The 21,244-nt window shown below is 44.6% G+C and overlaps 1 protein-coding gene across 5 annotated transcripts in view; it reads right to left on the minus strand.

The window, feature by feature from the left end:
• Window positions 1-21,244, minus strand: part of LOC128657258 (gastrula zinc finger protein XlCGF26.1-like) — a 438,901-nt gene that overhangs the window by 151,316 nt on the left and 266,341 nt on the right. For 3 of the 5 annotated variants that reach the window (XM_053711534.1, XM_053711533.1, XM_053711532.1), the window contains exon 2: window positions 4,248-4,403. The exons of the other annotated variants lie outside the window; for them this stretch is intronic. In XM_053711534.1, coding sequence (XP_053567509.1) covers window positions 4,248-4,299 — 52 coding nt within the window. In that variant the 5' untranslated portion in view covers window positions 4,300-4,403. The remainder of the gene's footprint in view (window positions 1-4,247; window positions 4,404-21,244) is intronic. 5 annotated transcript variants of the gene reach the window in all.

Here is a 21,244-nt window from a genome sequence, read left to right on the forward strand (position 1 = left end):
CCTTATTAAAAAACGTCTTCCCCACACTTCCACGGTATCCTGCCCTGACCTTGCTACAAACCACTATAACAATACTCTCTCCTCTGCACTCGACACCCTTGCTCCTCCACAAATACGCAAAACCCCACGTCGTCAGCTATAGCCCTGGCACTCTCAGCAAACACGCTATCTACAAAAATGCTCCCGCTCTGAACCCGATTTCCTACACTATAAGTTCATTCTTTATTCTAACTCCTCTGACCTTCTCTTAGTCAAGCAAAAGTACTTCTCTTCTCTCATATCTTCTCACTCCTCAAACCCTAAACATCTCTTCTCCATTTTCAACACACTCCTCTACCCACCTGCACCACCCCCTTCATCTGCCTTTAGTGCTCAAGACTTGGCAGACTACTTTTTCAACAAAACACTTACCATCCGAAGTAACATCCCACCACAAGACTGCAACCTTCCTTCTCCGCCCCCAGTTACCCCCTCCACCACTCTCAGTACCTTCCCCCAACCACTGAGAATGAAGTGAGTTCCCTAATATATTCCTCACTACCTGCCCACTTGACCCTATCACATCTAATACCTTCTCTGTCTTCTACCCTCACCCCAGCTCTTACTCACATATTCAACCGATCCCTTAATACTGGTTCATTTCCATCATCCTTTCAACATGCAAAGGTCACCACCATCCTCAAAAAAGCCTCCCTTGACCCCAATTCTCCTGCAAACTACCGCCCCATATCACTGCTTCCACTAGCTTCAGAAGTCGTGGAAAAACTATTGCCTAACCCACTTCTTATACTCCAACTCATTGCTTAACCCACTGCAATCTGGCTTCCGTCCACAACACTCAACTGAGACTGCCCTCACCAATGTTACTAACAATCTTCTTTCTACTAAAAACAATGGCTACTATTCTATACTTATCTTACTTGACCTGTCTGCTGCCTTTGACACTGTTGATTATCCCCTCCTCCTACGGACTCTCAGCTCCCTTGGGCTCTGTGACATCGCCCTCTCATGGATCCACTCTTATTTCTCTAATAGGTCCTTTTCTGTCTCCTTTGCTGGCGACTTCTCCTCTCCATTGCCTCTGTCTGTTGGAGTACCTCAAGGCTCTATTCTAGGCCCTATACTCTTCTCTATTTATACTTCCTCACTGGGTAAACCTATCAGTAGCTATGGATTCAACTATCACCTCTATGCTAATAATATTTAGATCTACCTATCCACCCTTGCACTCTCTCCTTCTGTCCTTTCCCACATCAGCGACTGCTAATCTGGCATTTCTTCCTGGATGGCCTCTCACCACCTAAAAATCCACATGTCCAAGACTGAGTTTCTTCTAATCCCCCAATCTAATTCTACTCCAGTTTCTAACTTTACTATCACTGTTGGTGACACCACTATCTCCCCATCACCCAAAGTCCGCTGCCTAGGAGTTACACTTGACTCCAATCTGTCCTTCATACCCCACATCCAATCGCTCTCTTCATCCTGTCGCAACCACCTACACAATATCTCCAAAATTCGTCCTTTTCTGAGTGCTGAAACTACTAAACAGCTATTCAATTCCCTAGTAATTTCCCGTCTTGACTACTATAACAACCTACTAACTGCCCTTCCTCTCTCCCGCCTCTCCCCCCTTCAATCCATCCTAAATGCCTCTGCTAAGCTAATCCACCTCTCCCGACCCTCTGTATCCGCTACACCCCTCTGTGAGTCCCTTCACTGGCTCCCCATTCACAGCAGAATTAAATTCAAAATTCTCACTCTGACCTACAAAGCCCTTACCAATGCAGCCCCCCCCTACCTGTCCTCACTCATCAACAAATATACTCCAGCCCATCTGCTAAGATCCAAAAAAAAATCTACTCCCTCCTTGCCTCTTCTACCATCACCTCCTCCCATACTAGACTACAGGATTTCTCTTGTGTGGCACCAACCCTCTGGAATGCTCTTCTTCAAGCTGTCAGACTTTTCCCCAACCTCTCCTTCTTTAAATGCTCCCTAAAGACCTTCTTGTTCAGGGAAGCCTATCACCAAATCAGTAACTAATGAACTCCACTTGCCTAATAGTTGCCCTCATCTAACTCCACACTAAAATCATTCCCACCTTTGCAGTCTCCACCTCCTGTTTCTCACCCTCCTACCCATTTAGATTGTAAGTTCCCACAGGAACAGGGCTCCCAATTCCCCCTGTAATTGTCTGTTAAATTTTGTCTGGTGTCTCATATTGTACTGTCCTTTTATCTTTGTTACCCATGGACAGCGCTGCCGAATCTGTTGGCGCTTTATAAATAAAGAATAATAATAAAATACCTGGGGTTAGTGCGTATGACTAACCTGGAGCTTTATATTTTATACAAGTTATTTAACTTTTACACTGTGTATAAAAACTGCAAAAAAAGTAAAACATCACACACTGTATTGTGTGATTACCTGAAGCACCCAATACTGTTGTGAAAAATCTCCAATATGGCGTTGCCCTGTATTAAAGAGCAACGCTACAGCATTCAGCACCTGTAAAAAGGTGAAATATGAGTAAAGCTCTAAAGAGAGCTGCAGGCAAAGGAAGAAAAACCAATAATATGGTGAGTAGTGACCGTTGTGTTGTAGTTGTGCCCATTGGTTTAATGTCCCTTTAATGCTAAATAGTGATGGTTATTTATGGTCTCATATGAGGTGAATCTGTAATGAACTACCGTACCTCTATGACAGTATTTAAATGCAGTGGGACCATAACGGTAGGAAACTTCATTAGAGCCCCTGATTTAGTGTTCCCTGTATGTTACCAACAACACCACATACACATTAAAGTAACTACACAGCTCTGTGCCTATAAACTTTATTAAACCCCTGATTTAGTGCTCCCTGCATGTGACCAACAACACCACATACACATTATAGTAACTACACAGCTCTGTGTCTATAAACCTTATTAAACCCCTGATTTAGTGCTCCCTGCATGTGACCAACACCACCACATACACATTATAGTAACTACACAGCTCTGTGACTATAAACCTTATTAAACCCCTGATTTAGTGCTCCCTGTAAGTGACCAACACCACCACATACACATTATAGTAACTACACAGCTCTGTGACTATAAACCTTATTAAACCCCTGATTTAGTGCCCCCTGTATGTGACCAACACCACCACATAAACATAATAGTAACTACACAGCTCTGTGCCTAAAACCCTTATTAAAACCTACTCAGTTAATTAAAGGGATATTGAACTAAGTAGTGTGATTCATACAGATCATACACTTTTAAACATTTTTCCAATTTACTTCTATTATAAATTTTACTTTGTTTTCATGGTATTCTTTCTTGAAGAGATATCTAGATAGGTAGGGTGTACTTGTCTGGAGAACTACATGGCAGGAAAAAGTGCTGCAATCTGCTGCTCTTGTTATATTGATATAGTGCTGCAGACTCCTGAGGTTACCTTTCTGCTTTTCAACAAAGGATACCAAGAAAATGAAGCAATTAGATAATTTAAGTAAATTAAAAATGTGTTTAGAATTGTATGCTGTATCTGAATCATAAAAGACAAAGTTTGGGTTTCATGTCCCTTTAACATTACATCAGACCCCGTGCAAGCACCTGGTGCTGATCTCAGCACTAACAGAAGCAGTGATTAGTGGGTACAATCTACCAATTAGCCCCCATTTTAAAAGGGGAATAAATAGTACAAAAAGAAAATTCTCTTATATGTTTCAGCATTTTATTATTGCACTGTTGCTTGCATATAACTATGTGTTTAATTGTTACAAAGGGATTAAACTTATAGTTATTGGCAGGTCCAGAGCAATAGTGCATTACTGGGAGCTAGCTGAACACATCTGGTGAGCCAATGACAAGAGGCATTTGTGTGAAGCCACCAATCACCAGCTAGCTCCCAGTAGTACACTGCTTCTGCTGCTGAGGGTATGTGTATATTCTTCTTAACAAATTTGATACTAAAAGGGAATTTAAAAGCGTCTTACAATTATATGCTCTGTCTGAACCATAAAAGTTTAATTTTGACTTTCTTGTCCCTTTAAGCACAGACTGACACTAAGCGTGAGCATGTGGTGCTGATCGCGTTGTTAACAAGGGTAAAGGTTTTTATATGCTGCTTAGTAGTAACTTCTGTACATCACCAGCTCACTACTGACTGCTATCTGCCTTTATGGTGATCAGTTCACTGATTATTATCCCATTCTGATGACAAAACCAGGTGACATGCACGTGACGTCCTGCTTACCTCCGTGTGTATCAGGAAGGTCTGAGGTTTGGTTCTTGGTCTTGTCAGACATTGTCTTGTTCAGTAACTGAATTTGTCAGATATGATTATAACGTTTCTGCTTTACTGGCAAACACAGTGACGTGTATTGTGCGTGATCTTCACAGTAACAGGAGCCTAAACAGAAAGAGAAGGAGGGGGTCTCATGTATAGTTCATGACTGGTAGCAAATCGATTCAAGTGAATAAAACGGATTAATCCAACAGAAAACAGTGATTATTACAAATAAATCAATACATAAACTAATCTAACAATACATACTTTTATGTCACTAATTATAGGTCTTTAACCCATTCATTTCTCTGACACCTTGTACTGAAGCCGTTTCTAACCATTTGTACGTCTTTGTATTTAAGCATCAATTCCAGTTATTTATTTCTGTGTGTAAACCACACTAATGATATGATTATATTTTGTTTGTTTGTTTTTCCAACAGACTAAGCAGTTTTAGAAACCAACTTCAGTTTGCATTAAAGTGATGGTAAACTTAAAAGTATAACAAACGCTAGGATTTACCCAAACAAAAACATAAATTATGCTTACCTGATCCTTTCCTTTCCATCTGTATGAGGAGAGTCCACGGCTTCATTCCTTACTTGTGGGAATTCAAAACCTGGCCACCAGGAGGAGGCAAAGACAACCAGCCAAAGGCTTAAATATCTCCCCTCGTCCCCCATTCATTCTTCAGAGGGAACAAGGAACAGTAGGAGAAATATCAGGGTACAAATGGTGCCAGAAGAACAAAAAATTTTGGGCCGCCCAAGGGAGAAAACGGACGGGGGCCGTGGACTCTCCTCATACAGATGGAAAGGATCAGGTAAGCATAATTTATGTTTTCCATCCAAATATGAGGAGAGTCCACAGCTTCATTCCTTACTTGTGGGAAACATATACCCAAGCTCTAGAGGATACTGAATGAAAACGGGAGGGTAAAAGAGAGGCAGACCCTATTCTGAGGGCACCACAGCCTGCAAAACCTCTCTCCCAAAAGCTGCTTCAGCCAAAGCAAAAATGTCAAATTTGTAAAAGTTTGAAAAAGGTATGTAAGGAGGACCAGGTAGCTGCCCTACAAATCTGCTCCACGGATGCCTCATTCTTGAAGGCCCAAGATGAAGCCACAGCTCTAGTTGAATGAGCCGTAATCCTCTGAGGAGGCTTATGTCCCGCTGTATCATATGCTAAGCGAATAATGCTCCTCAACCAAAAAGATAGGGAATTGGAAGAAGCCTCCTGCCGTCTGCGCTTCCCAGAATAGACAACAAGTATTGCCGAAGTCTGTCTAAAATCCTTCGTAGCCTGAAGATAGAATTTCAAAGCCCGAACCACATCAAAATTATGAAGTAATCAACACAATGAAGGAACCACAATCTCCTGATTGATGTTGCGATCAGACACAACCTTAGGGAGAAAACGCAACCCAGTGTGAAGAACAGTCTTATCAGCATGAAAAACTAGGTAAGGAGGCTCACATTGCAAGGCTGCCATCTCAGAGACTCTGCGTGCAGAAGCAATAGCCAGTAGAAGGAGAACCTTCCAAGACAGTAATTTAATGTCAACCAAATGCATGGGCTCAAATGGGGCCCTCTGCAAAACCTTAAGAACCAGATTTAAACTCCAAGGAGGAGCGGAATGTCTAAACACAGGCCTGATTCTAGACAGAGCCTGAACAAAAGATTGTACATCAGGAAGCTCAGCGAGCCTCTTGTGCAATAGCACAGATAGAGACAAAACCTGTCCCTTTAAGGAACTAGCAACAAGTCCCTTCTCCAAACCGTCTTTGAGAAAGGAAAGAATCCTGGACACCTTGACCTTATGCCAGTGGAATCCACGCTCTTCACACCAGAATAAGTAGGTCCTCCACACCTTATGATAGATGAGACGGGTGACTGGCTTTCTAGTTTGAATGAGAGCATCAATCACTCTCTCCGAAAAACCTCTCTTGGCAAGGACTAAGCGTTCAATCTCCACACAGTCAGCCTCAGAGAATCTAGATTCTCATGAACAAAAGGACCCTGCGATCTCTGCGACAAGGTAACCTCCATGGAAGAGATGATGACATCCCCACCAAGTCCGCGAACCACATCCTGCGCGGCCATGATCAAGCAATTAGAATAGCCGAAGCTTGCTCCTGCTTGATGCGGGCCAATACATGAGGGAGAAGTGGTAACGGTGAAAAGATGTAAACTAGGTTTAACCTCCAAGGCACTGCTAATGCATCTATCGGCTCTGCCTGAGGATCCCTGAGCGCGACCCGTATCTGGGTAGCTTGGTATTGAGACGGGATGCCATGAGATCCATCTCTGGCATCCCCCATCTGCAGCAAATCTCCGCAAACAACTCGGGATGGAGAGACCATTCCCCCGGATGAAACGATTGTCTGCTGAGAAAATCCGCTTCCCAGTTCTCCACGCCCGGAATGTGGATCGCTGACAGCGAGCAGTTTGGGCTTTCGCCTATTCCAGAATCTGAGATACTTCCCTCATTGCTAGGGAGCTCCTCATTCCCCCCTGATGGTCTATGTAAGCCACTGAGGCTGGGACGAACCCAGAAGAGGCCAAGCCTTCAGAGAATTGAAGATCCCTCAAAGTTCCAAAATGTTGATCAGGAGGAGAGATTCCTCTCGAGTCCACAGGCCCTGTGATTTCCTGGCACCCCAAACAGCTCCCCATCCTGATAGACTTGCGTCCATAGTCACAATCTCCCAGGATGGTCTCAAGAAGGATGTCCCTTGGGACAGGTGATCTGGACAGAACCACAAAGAGAGCGATTCTCTCGGTTGTCCAGTGAAATCTGTTGTGACAGATCCGAATGGTCGCCGTTCCACTGCCTTAGCACGCCCAGCTGAAGATGTCTGAGATGGAATCTGGCGAATGGGATGATATCTATGCTGGACACCATGAGCCCAATTACCTCCATACACCGGGCCACAGAGGGCTGTAAGAAATATCCTCATGGATATGGAATCTATTATCGTACCCAGGAATTCCACCCTGTTACTGGGAACCAGATAACTCTTTCCTAAGTTTATCTTCCATCCATGAGATCGAAGAAGTAGAGCTCTTGAATGGTCCTCTGCCAGCCGAAAGGACGGAGCCTGAAGCAGGATGTTGTCGAAATATAGCGCTACTGCAATACCTCTGGATCTCGCCACCGCAAGCAGAGCCCCCAGAACCTTAATAAAGGACTCTTGGGGCAGTGACTAGACCAAAAGGAAGAGCAACAAGCTGTAAGTGCTGGTCCAGAAACGCAAATTTTAATAACCTGAAGTGATGCTTGTGTATCAGCACATGAAGGCAAGCATCCTTCAAGTCTATCGTAGTCATGAACTGTCCCTCTTGAACTAAGGGCAGAATGGACCTTATTGTCTCCATCTTGAACGATGGGACCGACAGGAACTTGTTTAAGCACTTTAGGTCCAAAATCGGGTGAAACGTACCCTCTTTCTTTGGGACCACAAAAAGGTTTTAGTGGTACCCCAGACCTCTGCTAGAGGTACCGGCACAATTACTCACGCACCCTAGAAAAGCTTCTTGTTTTTCTGGTCTTGAAGACAGGTTTGATAAGAGGAATCTGCCCCTGGGTGGATGAGATTTGAAACCTATCCTGTAACACTGAGCGATGACCTCCAGAACTCAAGGGTCTTGCATGTCCCCAAGCCAAGCCTCCACAAAAGAGAGATAATCTGCCCCAAACGCGATCCAGTGATGCATCGGGGGCCGCCCCTTCATGCCGATTTTGTCTCGGCGGGCTTCTTGTTCTGCTTGGATTTATTCCAAGATTGAGACGGTTTCCAAGTTCCCTTGGACTGATCAGGCTTTGCGGGGGGCTGATGGCATTGAGATGTATCCGAACGAAAGGGACGAAAATTAGGACCCTGTCCTTAAGAAGAATAAACCTAATCCTGCGGTAGAAAGGCACCTTTTCCCCCAGTGACTGTGAATATGATCGAGTCCAGGCCTGGACCGAAAAGAATCGCGGAAGGGAAAATAGTCTAATTTTGAAGTCATGTCCACAGACCAAGACTTCAGCCAGAGTGCCCTATGGGCTAGAACAGAAAAACCTGATGTCTTGGCATTCAGGAGAATGATCTGCATATTTGCATCACAGAAAGAATTGGCAACCCTCAAGGCCTTAATTATTTCCTGAATCTCCTCATGGGGAGTTTCCACCTCGATCATCTCCGATAGAGAGCTGTACCAATATGTAACGGCTCCAGCCCCCACAGCAACTGCCACTATAGGTTGAAACAAATACGGCCGCCCCATAGATAAAACACGGGTGCAGAGCTGTGGACTCTTCCCGACAGAAGAAAAGAAAATGATCAGGTAAGCATAATTTAAGTTTTTCTTCTTAAACAGGAAGAGTCCACAGCTGCTATCATTACTTTTGGGAAAACAATACCCAAGCTATAGAGGACACTGAATGCAAACAAAGGGCGGTTACAGAAGGCGGCCCCTTCGAGGGGCACCACAGCCTGAAATTACCCAACACCCGATAAAAAAACTGTAACACTTAGAAGCAAGGGGTTAAAAACCTGAAAGGACCAAGTAACTGCCCATCAGTTAAATAACCTACAAGGTCATGTTAGAGACCACTCAGAATCCCTAGAATCCATTGAGCACAAAAAACCCCAGAGGAGCCAAGTCCCGCAGGCTTTCTGATCACACGGAACTAACCCCCAACCCGAAGAGAACCTTCACCTACCCCCGAAGGGGAAAACAGAGGACCGATAAGATATCTAAAAGGCCACCAACTAGGGTAAAAAACAAAAACAAACTCAGAACGACTAAAGCAAACCCAAGGTTGCTAAAGACAATCGCCCAGGGAAATGAACTTCCTATAAGGACAAGGACCAGAGTTCAACTCCACACCTACAAAAATGTGATTATGAGGAGGAACCAAGGTCAACCCTCAGATTCCTGACACAACACCATACGACTTATGGTGCTCCCAGGAAGCCGCAAGCTCCCCACTGAACCATAGTCTAGCAGACATAACTGCTAAAACTAGACAAACATAAGTAGGAAACCCATATAAAACCGAAGAAAATTTGGAGCCTGCAGACAAGGATTGAAAAAGACTATGTATCCTATCATAGAAAAAGGCTATCTTGTGATAACACACAACCACCTCTGAACAAGAACTTGCAAGCTCCAGCCTCAAGGCAGCAAAGCTGATCCTAAGCCATCGTGGGAGAATGTCGAAAATATCGACAACTCTCTTCCTGGAAAAATTCCAGACCATAGAAGAAAATCCAACACCAGCAGCATATGAAACCAGTGGAGGAATGAAACACCATGAACCCCCCACTGAACCAGGTTAGAAAGCTGTCACAGTAGGAATCAAACTCCAAGCCGTCAGCTACCAGGCAGGTTAGATATCCCTTAGGCCACTTAGACCTGCATCAAACTGAAGTACACGGTCAAGATTCAACAGATCCCCGACCCCCACTCCGAGGTAATGGACCCAGTCCAAAAGGATTGGCAACAGCCGATGCAAAGAATACAAGATTCCCCGAACCACACCTCAGAAGAAAAAGGGCCTAAAAGGGAACACACCCATGGGAGAACAACTCTGATCATTATTCAATCTTGCTTGCTACACAAAGACAAGACAGAAATACTACGTGCTCAGGTTCCAGAACCCCTACACAGCACCCTTCCAAAGAAGGACCACTCCCAAACAAAGGAGATAGGACACTGAACCACAGCGTCCCAGTACCAGAATCCAGCCCCCTGACCTCTTGCACGCAAAGAAGGGTAGAACCCCTCATAAAACGAGAAGAGAAGGACCTCTGGAGCTTCAATGGATACTGTATCCTGAAACCTCCCCGAAGGAAGGCAACGCAAAGGGACTGCTTCCGCAGCCATAGGCATGAAGAAGAGATGAGAGAAACAGTAAAAACCAATTGATAAGAGACCATGCAGTCCTACCGACAGCTCAGTTGAAACAAACAACCAAGAGCCCACAAAAAGGAGCAATAACAGTCCCTGACAACAACTGTAAGATCCCACCTGAGAGACAGCAAAACTAACCCTCAGGTGGTTACCCAATCTCCCCTGAAGGGACATGCGGATGTTCCAAAACTGAAAGTTCTGAAACTGCACCACCGAGGACCGATCCAGATCCGGACTCCAAAATCTCAGACAAGAGACATGGCCATAAGCCAGACCCCCAGAGCCCAAGACCGGTCGAAGTTCTAGCCCCCTGAGGAACCATCAAGTCACCTCATATGAGGGAGTGCACCCTAGGCAGTGCATCCCACATCCCAATGTCCCTGGACATTGGACGCTCGAAATAGATTCAGACCAAAGAGCCTAGAGAGACCTCTTAACATGTTTAAAAAAAAGAGGGCAACCCGCACCTGGAGGTGCGTCTGACTCCAGGGCCCTCGGCTTGCAAACCCAGAGAGCTAGATCTCATAGAGAGTCGAGGGGAAACACCCCCTCTAAGACCACAGGTTTACAAGGGACAGGTTCCAACAAGCCCTTAAAATGAGAAGACAATAATATCTCCAAAGACCCTTACAGGATCAGCCTCACGGAAAATCATGTACCACACAGGAAAAATGGTGGGAGCCTCACAACTCCTGGCAGACAAGACGACCAGGGGAAATGCCGGGTAAAAACAAAATGATAAACTGGCATGAGCTTCGTAATACATATAAGACACATCCTAAACGGATCAAATAAAATTAAGGCAGCACCCTTGGGTGAACGCCCAAGGAGAATAGGCACGCTAACAGGAACAGCCGATGAGAGGCCCAATTCTCCTAAGCTCAGAACGGGAACAGATACTTAAAAGAAAAGAAAAACGGAGACGTCAAGGAGATTGGCTTCATCTTGATAAGTCTAACCCAGTTTGCCATCCGGCACAGAAGACCGAGGAGCCCTCAGCCCAGTAGGACTGGAATCCTCCAGCACTGCCAAAACATGCCTTAGTAGTACACAAAGACGCGCCAGTCTATAACGGAAGGCTAAATGTTACCCAGCCGGAACGGTGGATGACCCTGGCCCCGAGTGAGGGGCCCCTGAAGCTTCAGAGGCCATCGCTTCCCCAGAAGATCTCACGCTCGACAGACCCTGGTTAACAGAACACGGACATTATCTTAAAAATACTTCTCTTAGGAGATATAAATGTGCCAGCAACATATATATGGCCAATGCGGAACTGTGCCGTAACCTCTGGAGGAAACAAGCCGCCTTTCAGAGAAGGAGTAACGGCCATAGGGACACCTGCTTGTATAGCAAAAGAAGGTTCTGGGGAACACGCCTCACAGGACATGGAATCCTCAGAAGCGGATAGCTCAAGGCACTCTACGTTCCCTGATTCGGGGGAAGAGAGTTTTCTAGAACAGAAATCAGAACATAACTGATGGGCATTGATAACCCGGGCCACTTCATACTCCTCACAAGACGTATTATACTCAGAGTCAAAGATGTCCATCTCAAAAAAAAATCAGAATCCTACATGACTTGTAGATTGCAAATATGGACAAAAGCTAAATGGCACCTTACATCCCCAATGGCTGGGGCACTCACCACCCCTGTGAACCAGACACTAACGAACAGACTTTCTCCGTCGCCACTCGGTCAGAGTACGGAAACGGAATTACAACGTGACCACACCCAGTCACGAGGTGCACCGTGTAAGCCAAGAGAAACTCGTCAATGCTGATTGCCAAGGAGCTGTTAACATGAGTTGGGATGGTTTCGCAGAAACACTTCCTGCATCTCCGGACTCTAACTATCATCCATGCTCTCACTGAGAGGCTGACAGGATTACTTAAAACTACAGTCCCATTTCGAAGAGTACTAACCTCCATAAGAGACTAACTTTAATCTTCTGACACTTTTCTGCCAACCTCCTGTGTCGAAAGGCAAAGAATGACTGGGGGATTAGGGAAGTGGGGGAGGTATTTAAGCCTTTGGCTGGGGTGCCTCCTCCTGGTGGCCAGGTTATGAATTTCCAAAAATAATGAATGCAGCTGTGGACTTTTCCCATTTAAGAAGAAAATAGAAGGGTAATTTAGGTTCTGGAACCTCTAAAGTAGCCAACACTTCCTTTAACAAAAAGCGTAAATGCTCGATCTTAAATCTAAAGTCTGGTTCCTCCACAGCCAGAGGTTTAGAGGTAGTAGATTTCGACCCAGAAAGAGCATCCTCTGAAGTATCAGAGGCGTCCTCATCAGCGGATAATCTAGTATTAGATAAAACCAACAAATTAGTAGATGACCCCTAATAAGGATAGCAATATTTAACCTTTCGATTGGGGCGATGTAAAGCACTGAAAGCCACAGACACTGCCATTTGCAGCTGTCTAGTAAATTCTGGTGTTATGAGGGCACCTCCTGAAGGAGAATTAGAAGTGCAATGGGAAGCTGCATGTGTAATAGGAGATGACTGCAGGGAACCCACCTCACGGGACGGAGGCCCCTCAGAGGTAGACGGCTCAGTGGTACTAAACATCTTGGGTTTCTTAGATAAAAGTACTTTATCAAGGCATGTGGAACATAATTGAGCAGGCGGGTATACCGTAGCCTCCTCACAATAAAAACAGGTATTAGATTTAGGTAAAGAGGGAGTACCCTCTAACGTATCAGAGTCCTCCATAGCTTGTGCTCTTAAGATGGACTATAGAAAAAGATAAATGGCACCTTTATACCCCCAATGTCTGCGGCACTCACCACCTCCTATGACCCAGGCCCCATAAAGAAACCGATTCGTCTCCTGTAAACCGCACGGTCAGGAAAGAGGAAATTATGAGACCACACCTGGTTTACGTGGAGTGCCATGCAGGACCGCCCCTGCTCCTGGAAAAAGTGCGTCAATCCTAACAGGCCGCGCACATATCCAAGCCAAAAATAAACCTGACTGTGCCAACATCTGCCACAGCCTCATCTCACACATGTCGCAGCATAAAAACATAATAAAGCAAATTATGCATAAATTCCCCCTGTTCAATAATCCCCTTCTGGAGATATTAACCTTTGATTCCATGCAGATAAAAACAGAATTTATGCTTACCTGATAAATTACTTTCTCTTACGGTGTATCCAGTCCACGGATTCATCCTTACTTGTGGGATATTCTCATATTCTCAATCCCTACAGGAAGTGGCAAAGAGAGCACACACAGCTGTCCATATAGCTCCCCTCAGGCTCCGCCCCCCCAGTCATTCGACCGACGGTTAGGAGAAAAAGGAGAACCATAGGGTGCAGTGGTGACTGTAGTTATTGTAAAAAATTTAATTTGAACCTGACTTAATTGCCAGGGCGGGCCGTGGACTGGATACACCGTAAGAGAAAGTAATTTATCAGGTAAGCATAAATTCTGTTTTCTCTTACTAGGTGTATCCAGTCCACAGATTCATCCTTACTTGTGGGATACCAATACCAAAGCTTTAGGACACGGATGAAGGGAGGGAACAAGTCAGGTAACCTAAACGGAAGGCACCACTGCTTGCAAAACCTTTCTCCCAAAAATAGCCTCTGAAGAAGCAAAAGTATCGAATTTGTAAAATTTGGCAAATGTATGCAGTGAAGACCAAGTTGCTGCCTTACAAATCTGTTCAACAGAAGCCTCATTCTTGAAAGCCCATGTGGAAGCCACAGCTCTGGTGGAATGAGCTGTAATTCGTTCAGGAGGCTGCTGTCCAGCAGTCTCATAAGCCAATCGGATGATGCTTTTCAGCCAGAAGGAAAGAGAGGTAGCAGTCGCTTTCTGACCTCTCCTCTTACCAGAATAGACAACAAACAAGGATGATGTTTGTCTGAAATCTTTAGTTGCTTTTAAATAGAATTTTAAAGCACGAACCACGTCAAGATTGTGTAAAAGTCGTTCCTTCTTAGAAACTGGATTAGGACACAGAGAAGGAACAATGATTTCCTGGTTAATATTCTTATTAGAAACCACTTTTGGAAGGAAACCAGGTTTGGTGCGCAAAACAACCTTATCTGCATGGAACACCAGATAGGGTGAATTACACTGCAAAGCAGACAATTCAGAAACTCTTCGAGCAGAAGAAATGGCTACTAAAAACAAAACTTTCCAAGATAATAACTTAATATCTATGGAATGCAAAGGATCAAACGGAACCCCTTGAAGAACTGAAAGAACTAAGTTTAGACTCCATGGAGGAGCCACAGGCTTGTAAACAGGCTTGATTCTAACTAGGGCCTGTGCAAACACCTGAACGTCTGGTACAGCTGCCAGACGCTTATGTAACAGGATAGACAGAGCAGATATCTGTCCCTTTAAGGAACTAGCTGACAAACCTTTCTCCAATCCTTCTTGGAGAAAAGACAATATCCTTGGAATCCTAACCTTACTCCACGAGTAACCCTTGGATTCACACCAACAAAGATATTTCCGCCATATCTTATGGTAAATTTTCCTGGTAACAGGCTTTCTGGCCTGTATCAGAGTATCTATAACTGATTCAGAGAAACCACGCTTAGCTAGAATTAAGCGTTCAATCTCCAAGCAGTCAGTTAGAGAGAAATTAGATTTGGATGCTTGAAAGGACCTTGAATTAGAAGATCCTGCCTCGATGGCAGTTTCCATGGTGGGACCGATGACATGTCCACTAGGTCTGCATACCAAGTCCTGCGTGGCCACGCAGGTGCTATCAAAATTACCGAAGCCTTCTCCTGTTTGATTCTGGCTACTAGCCGAGGGAGAAGAGGAAACAGTGGAAAGACATAAGCTAGACTGAATGACCAAGGCGCTATTAATGCATCTATCAATGCCGCCTTGGGATCCCTGGATCTGGATCCGTAAAGGGGAAGTTTGGTGTTCTGACGGGACGCCATCAGATCCAATTCTGGAATGCCCCATAGCTGGGTCAGCTGAGCAAAAACCTCTGGGTGGAGTTCCCACTCCCCCGGATGGAAAGTCTGACAACTTAGAAAATCCGCCTCCCAGTTGTCTACCCCTGGGATGTGGATTGCAGATAGATGGCAGGAGTGATCCTCCGCCCATTTGATGATCTTGGATACTTCCTTCATCGCTAGGGAACTCTTTGTTCCTCCCTGATGATTGATGTACGCTACAGTCGTGATGTTGTCCGACTGAAATCTGATGAATTTGGCCTCCGCTAGTTGAGGCCACGCCTGGAGCGTATTGAATATCGCTCTCAGTTCCAAAATGTTTATCGGGAGAAGAGATTCTTCCCAAGACCATAGACCCTGAGCTTTCAGGGAGTCCCAGACCGCGCCCCAGCCTAACAGACTGGCATCGGTCGTGACAATGATCCACTTCGGTCTGCGGAAACTCATTCCCTGGGACAGGTGATCCTGAGACAACCACCAGAGAAGAGAGTCTCTGGTTTTCTGGTCCATTTGTATTTGAGGAGACAAATCTGCATAATCCCCATTCCACTGTTTGAGCATGCACAGTTGCAGTGGTCTTAGATGAATTCGTGCAAAAGGGACTACGTCCATTGCCGCAATCAAACCAATTACCTCCATGCACTGAGCCACAGAAGGCCGAGGAATGGAATGAAGAACTCGGCAAGTATTCAAAGCTTTGACTTCCTGACCTCCGTCAGAAAGATTTTCATTTCTACCGAGTCTATTAGTGTTCCCAGGAAGGGAACCCTTGTGAGCGGGGACAGAGAACTTTTTTCTACGTTCACCTTCCACCCGTGAGACCTTAGAAAGGCCAGAACAATGTCCGTATGAGCCTTGGCTCTGTGAAAAGACGACGCCTGTATTAAGATGTCGTCTAGGTAAGGTGCTACTGCAATGCCCCGCGGTCTTAGTACCGCAAGAAGGGACCCTAGCACCTTTGTGAAAATTCTGGGAGCGGTGGCCAACCCGAAAGGAAGGGCCACGAACTGGTAATGCGTGTCCAGAAAGGCGAACCTTAGGAACTGATGATGATCTTTGTGGATAGGAATATGTAGGTACGCATCCTTTAGATCCACGGTAGTCATATATTGACCTTCCTGGATCATCGGCAAGATTGTCCGAATGGTTTCCATTTTGAAAGGTGGAACTCTGAGGAATTTGTTTAGAATTTTTAGATCCAGGATTGGCCTGAAAGTTCCTTCATTTTTGGGAACTACGAACAGGTTTGAGTAAAAGCCCAGTCCTTGTTCTGCAATTGGAACTGGGTGTATCACTCCCATTTTTAGTAGATCTTCTACACAACGTAAGAACGCCTGTTTCTTTGTTTGGTCTGAAGACAAACGAGAAATGTGGAACCTTCCCCTTGGGGGAGAATCCTTGAATTCTAGAAGGTACCCCTGAGCAACTATTTCTAATGCCCAGGGATCTGGAACATCTCTTGCCCAAGCCTGAGCAAAGAGAGAAAGTCTGTCCCCTACTAGATCCGATCCCGGATCGGGGGCTACCCCTTCATGCTGTCTTGGAAGCAGGCTTCTTGGCCTGTTTACCCGTATTCCAGCCCTGCAAGGGTTTCCAGGTTGCTTTGGGCTGTGAAGCGTTATCTTGCTTTGCGGCAGTAGAGGTTGCAGCGGGTCCGCTCCTGAAGTTGCGAAAGGAGCGAAAATTAGCCTTGTTTTTGGCCTTAAACGGCCTATCTTGTGGAAGGGCATGGCCCTCTCCCCCAGTGATATCCGAAATAATTTCTTTCAGCTCTGGGCCGAATAGGGTATTCCCCTTGATAGGAATATTTAACAGTTTAGTTTTGGACGACACATCCGCCGACCACGATTTGAGCCAAAGCGCTCTTCGCGCCATGATGGCAAAACCTGAGTTTTTCGCCGCTAACTTAGCTAATTGGAAAGCGGCATCAGTGATAAAAGAATTAGCCAGCTTTAGAGCATGAATTCTATCCATGACCTCGTCGTATGAAGTCTCCCTCTGGAGCGACTCCTCCAGAGCCTCAAACCAAAATGCCGCTGCAGTAGTTACCGGAATAATGCAGGCAATTGGTTGAAGAAGAAAACCTTGCTGAACAAATATTTTCTTCAGCAATCCTTCCAATTTTTTATCCATAGGATCTTTGAAAGCACAACTGTCCTCTATTGGTATAGTTGTACGCTTAGCAAGTGTTGAAACAGCTCCCTCTACCTTAGGGACCGTCTGCCACGCGTCCCGCCTGGGGTCGTTTATGGGGAACATTTTCTTAAAGATAGGGGGGAAACAAAGGGTACACTTGGTCTCTCCCACTCCCTAGTCACAATATCCGCCACCCTCTTTGGGATTGGAAATGCCTCAGTGTATACAGGGACCTCTAAAAACCTGTCCATTTTACACAATTTTTCTGGGACCACCATGGGGTCACAATCATCCAGCGTAGCTAAAACCTCCTTAAGCAGTACGCGGAGGTATTCCAGCTTAAATTTAAACGCTAAGGAATCTGACTCTGCCCGCTGAGAAACTTTTCCTGTGTCAGAAATTTCTCCCTCAGACAGACCGTGCCTCACTGCTACTTCTGAGTGTTGTGAGGGTACTACAGATAAATCATCCAAAGCTTCTGATTGCTCATCCTCTGTATTTAAAACTGAGCTATCGCGCTTTTTTGGAAAAACTGGCAGTTTGGATAAAAATGCTGCAAGGGAATTATCCATTACTGCTGCTAATTGTTGTAAAGTAATAGGGGCCAATGTGCTAGAGGTACTAGGCATCGCTTGCGCGGGCGTAACTGGTGTCGACACATGGGGAGAGGAAGAAGGACTATCCTCATTACCTTCCGTTAAAAATCATCTTGTGCTACATTTTTAAGTGTCACTGCATGGTCTTTAAAATGCTTAGATGTTTTAGCACACTTTATACACAAAAGCAATGGGGGTACCGCCATGGCTTTTAAACATAATGAACAAGGTCTATCTGAAGACTCAGACATGTTTGACAGACTTAGACAGCACTACAATACAGTAAAAATCACTTTTTGAAAAAACGTTACTGTGCCTTTAAATAATAAAAAGCACACACTTTTTTACCAAATCACCAAAAAACATCCGATCTTTATGAAATTTTCACCACATGATCCCAATGCTTTGAAATGATTGCACACACATTTTCAAATCAATTAACCCCTTATTGCCAAACCGGAGCAAATTGAAGTAAACTACCGGTTTAACACACTACAGCACAGTGCCACAGTCTTTGCTGTGGCCCTACCTTCCTTTTGGGTTATTTGTAGAAGAAAATAAGCCTCCCTGAAGTCCTCCCGCACTCTCAGGACTCTACACGTGAAGCTGCATGAAGCTGCCTTGCAAAACAACTGCGCAACTGAGGCGCGAAAATGAGGCCCCCTCCCTCTTCATTCCGGAGTTATGGGGCCTTCCTGAGTCAGTTTAGGTGTCTTACAATATGCCAGGCGTAATAAAAACCCCAAAAGTGTTTTCCAACGTCTAAAACACTTGACAAATATAAGATTACACTAATAAAGTAATCAATTTAGCCCATCACAGTGTCTATCAGTATTTAAGCCCTTAAGCCATCCTTCTATACTGCATCTCAGAAAATGGCTTACCTTCCCACATGTGGATTTCTATCAGTCTTCTAGCATTACCAGGTCTTGTTAGAAAAAAATGACTGAGCATACCTTAAGCAGTTAAGCCTGCAAACTGTTCCCCCCAACTGAAGTTCTCCGGTACTCAACAGTCCTGCGTGGGAACAGCAATGGATTTTAGTTACAACATGCTAAAATCTTTTTCCTCTCAGCAGAAATCTTCATCACTTTCTGCCTCAGAGTAAATAGTACAAACCGGCACTATTTTAAAATAACAAACTCTTGATTGAAGAAATAAAAACTACAAATCTAACACCACATACTCTTTACCCTCCCGTGGAGATGCTACTTGTTAGAGCGGCAAAGAGAATGACTGGGGGGTGGAGCCTGAGGGGAGCTATATGGACAGCTTTGCTGTGTGCTCTCTTTGCCACTTCCTGTAGGGATTGAGAATATCCCACAAGTAAGGATGAACCCGTGGACTGGATACACCTAGTAAGAGAAATAAGTCACACTGTGACCCTATCTTCTTGCGTTATCATATGAGTATAAAATGAAACAATCTTACCGGAATCACTGCTGTGGAACAGACACACAGCCTCTCAAGTTTGACAGTCTTGTAGCATCGCTCCGGACATGGACTTGAGTGATAGAAGCAGGCAGTGAAACTCTTCAACACGGATTGCTTTGGAGCTGGATAGTTTCGCAGAAAGACTCTCCCTGCATCTCCAGACCCTAACATTCGTCAATGCTCTCACTGAGAGTCTGACAAGACTACTTAAAATTCCAGTCCCATACCGAAGAGTACTACCCTCCGTAAGAGACTACTCAGAATTTTCCGACACTTCTCTGCCATCCTCCTGTGATAAAGGGCAAAGAATGACTGGGGGATGAGGGGAGGGGGGAGGTATTAAAACCTTTGGCTGGGGTGTCTTTGCCGCCTCCTGGTGGCCAGGTTCTGAATTCCCACAAGTAAGCAATGAAGCCGTGGACTCTCCTCATATTAAGACGGAAAAATAAATGTTAGTTTCTCTCATCATTTGGTAAAAAAAACAATGATAAACTTACCCTTTCTGTAAGGAAAGAAGATCGCTAACACAGCAACAGCTGACACGCACGGCTATTGGTCTAGAGGTGGAAATGTCACCTAATTGAAGAAAGCAATGTGCCGTGGGCGGCCAGAGGCACTGAGTTAGCAATCTTCTTTCCTTACAGATTGGGTGAGTTTAACATAGTTTTTACGAAACAATGAGAGAAACTAACGTTTATTTTTTAGTGATGGTAAATCCTAGCGTTTGTTATATGCTTGGGTTTACCATCACTTTAAAATTAATATTACTCAAATATGGTAAAAATGAATCATATAAATTGCTTTCACAGAGGTTCGAGTCGCTTATACTTATGAGTGTATTGCAGCAATACTGGTGTATTACTGGTATCCAATGGGTTAAATTTCAGATAGCTGTGTAATAAAGAGTGGTTTATGAGTTACTGGTTCCCAACTCATTAAATTGATATAACAACCAAATATAAGCAGGTTCTATATCTTGGCCTATATCCCTGTGTAAAACTTAACAGTGAAAATAGTTCCCCGAAGGGGCGTGGACAGAACTACCACTCCCCTGATTAACCGATAAAGATTTCCTCTTCCTAGAGATGTCCGCTCAAAACGGTGGACTAAGAAAAAAGGGATAGGGAGCCTTGTAAGTATTACCCAGGGATATAGGCCAAGATATAGAAATTGCTTATATTTGGTTGTTAATTTCTAGTTATCTTGGTCTTAGCTGATAATACTTACCAGTGAAAAGAGTATGAAGCAATACACAATAAAAGATGGGTGGGGGAAAAAAAATCCCCATTGTTGAAACTTCCCTTTCCCCCCATAAGGAGAGGGGGGGTTGCCATAATGATACACAAAAAAATATGTTTGAAAAAAATTAGGTGGAACAGGACCCACAAGGAAGATTTATTATCTTGATTTACAAGCTTAAAGTGAAAGTCAACGCTAGGATTGACTATTGAAACATACTTCATGCATTAAGCTCCTTTATTTGTTTTAAGCGATTGCCGCTCTGAGCTGCTAAGGCAGTCCACAGCAGATTGCTGTTTTGCTAGAGAGGTGACGTTGCTAGAGAGGCGATCGCTTGAGACAAATAAAGGAGCTTTGTGCATTAAGGGTTGACTTTCACAACACCCTTTACACCCTAGTGTCAGCGTATGCCCCTAACAAAGGCTAGATCCCATTTCTCAGCAAACTCCTCATCAAAATAGACACCCTCAAACAAGGCACCTTAATCTTTAGAAGTGATCTGAACCTAGTATGGGACCCACACATAGATCATCTTTTCTCACACTTCTCACCTAATCAAGCCTTCTTTAACAGCTCAAGCTGGACGCTTTCGTCATCTTATGGCACATCAATTTGATGCTTAGAGAGCACATCACTCAACTGAAAAAGACTTTACTTTTTACTCGCACCCACACCAGCCTATTCTTGCATCGACTACCTCTTTTGCTCACCCTGGTCATTGA

This window comes from Bombina bombina, chromosome 4 (genome assembly GCF_027579735.1).
Source record: "Bombina bombina isolate aBomBom1 chromosome 4, aBomBom1.pri, whole genome shotgun sequence".
Lineage (NCBI taxonomy): Eukaryota > Metazoa > Chordata > Amphibia > Anura > Bombinatoridae > Bombina > Bombina bombina.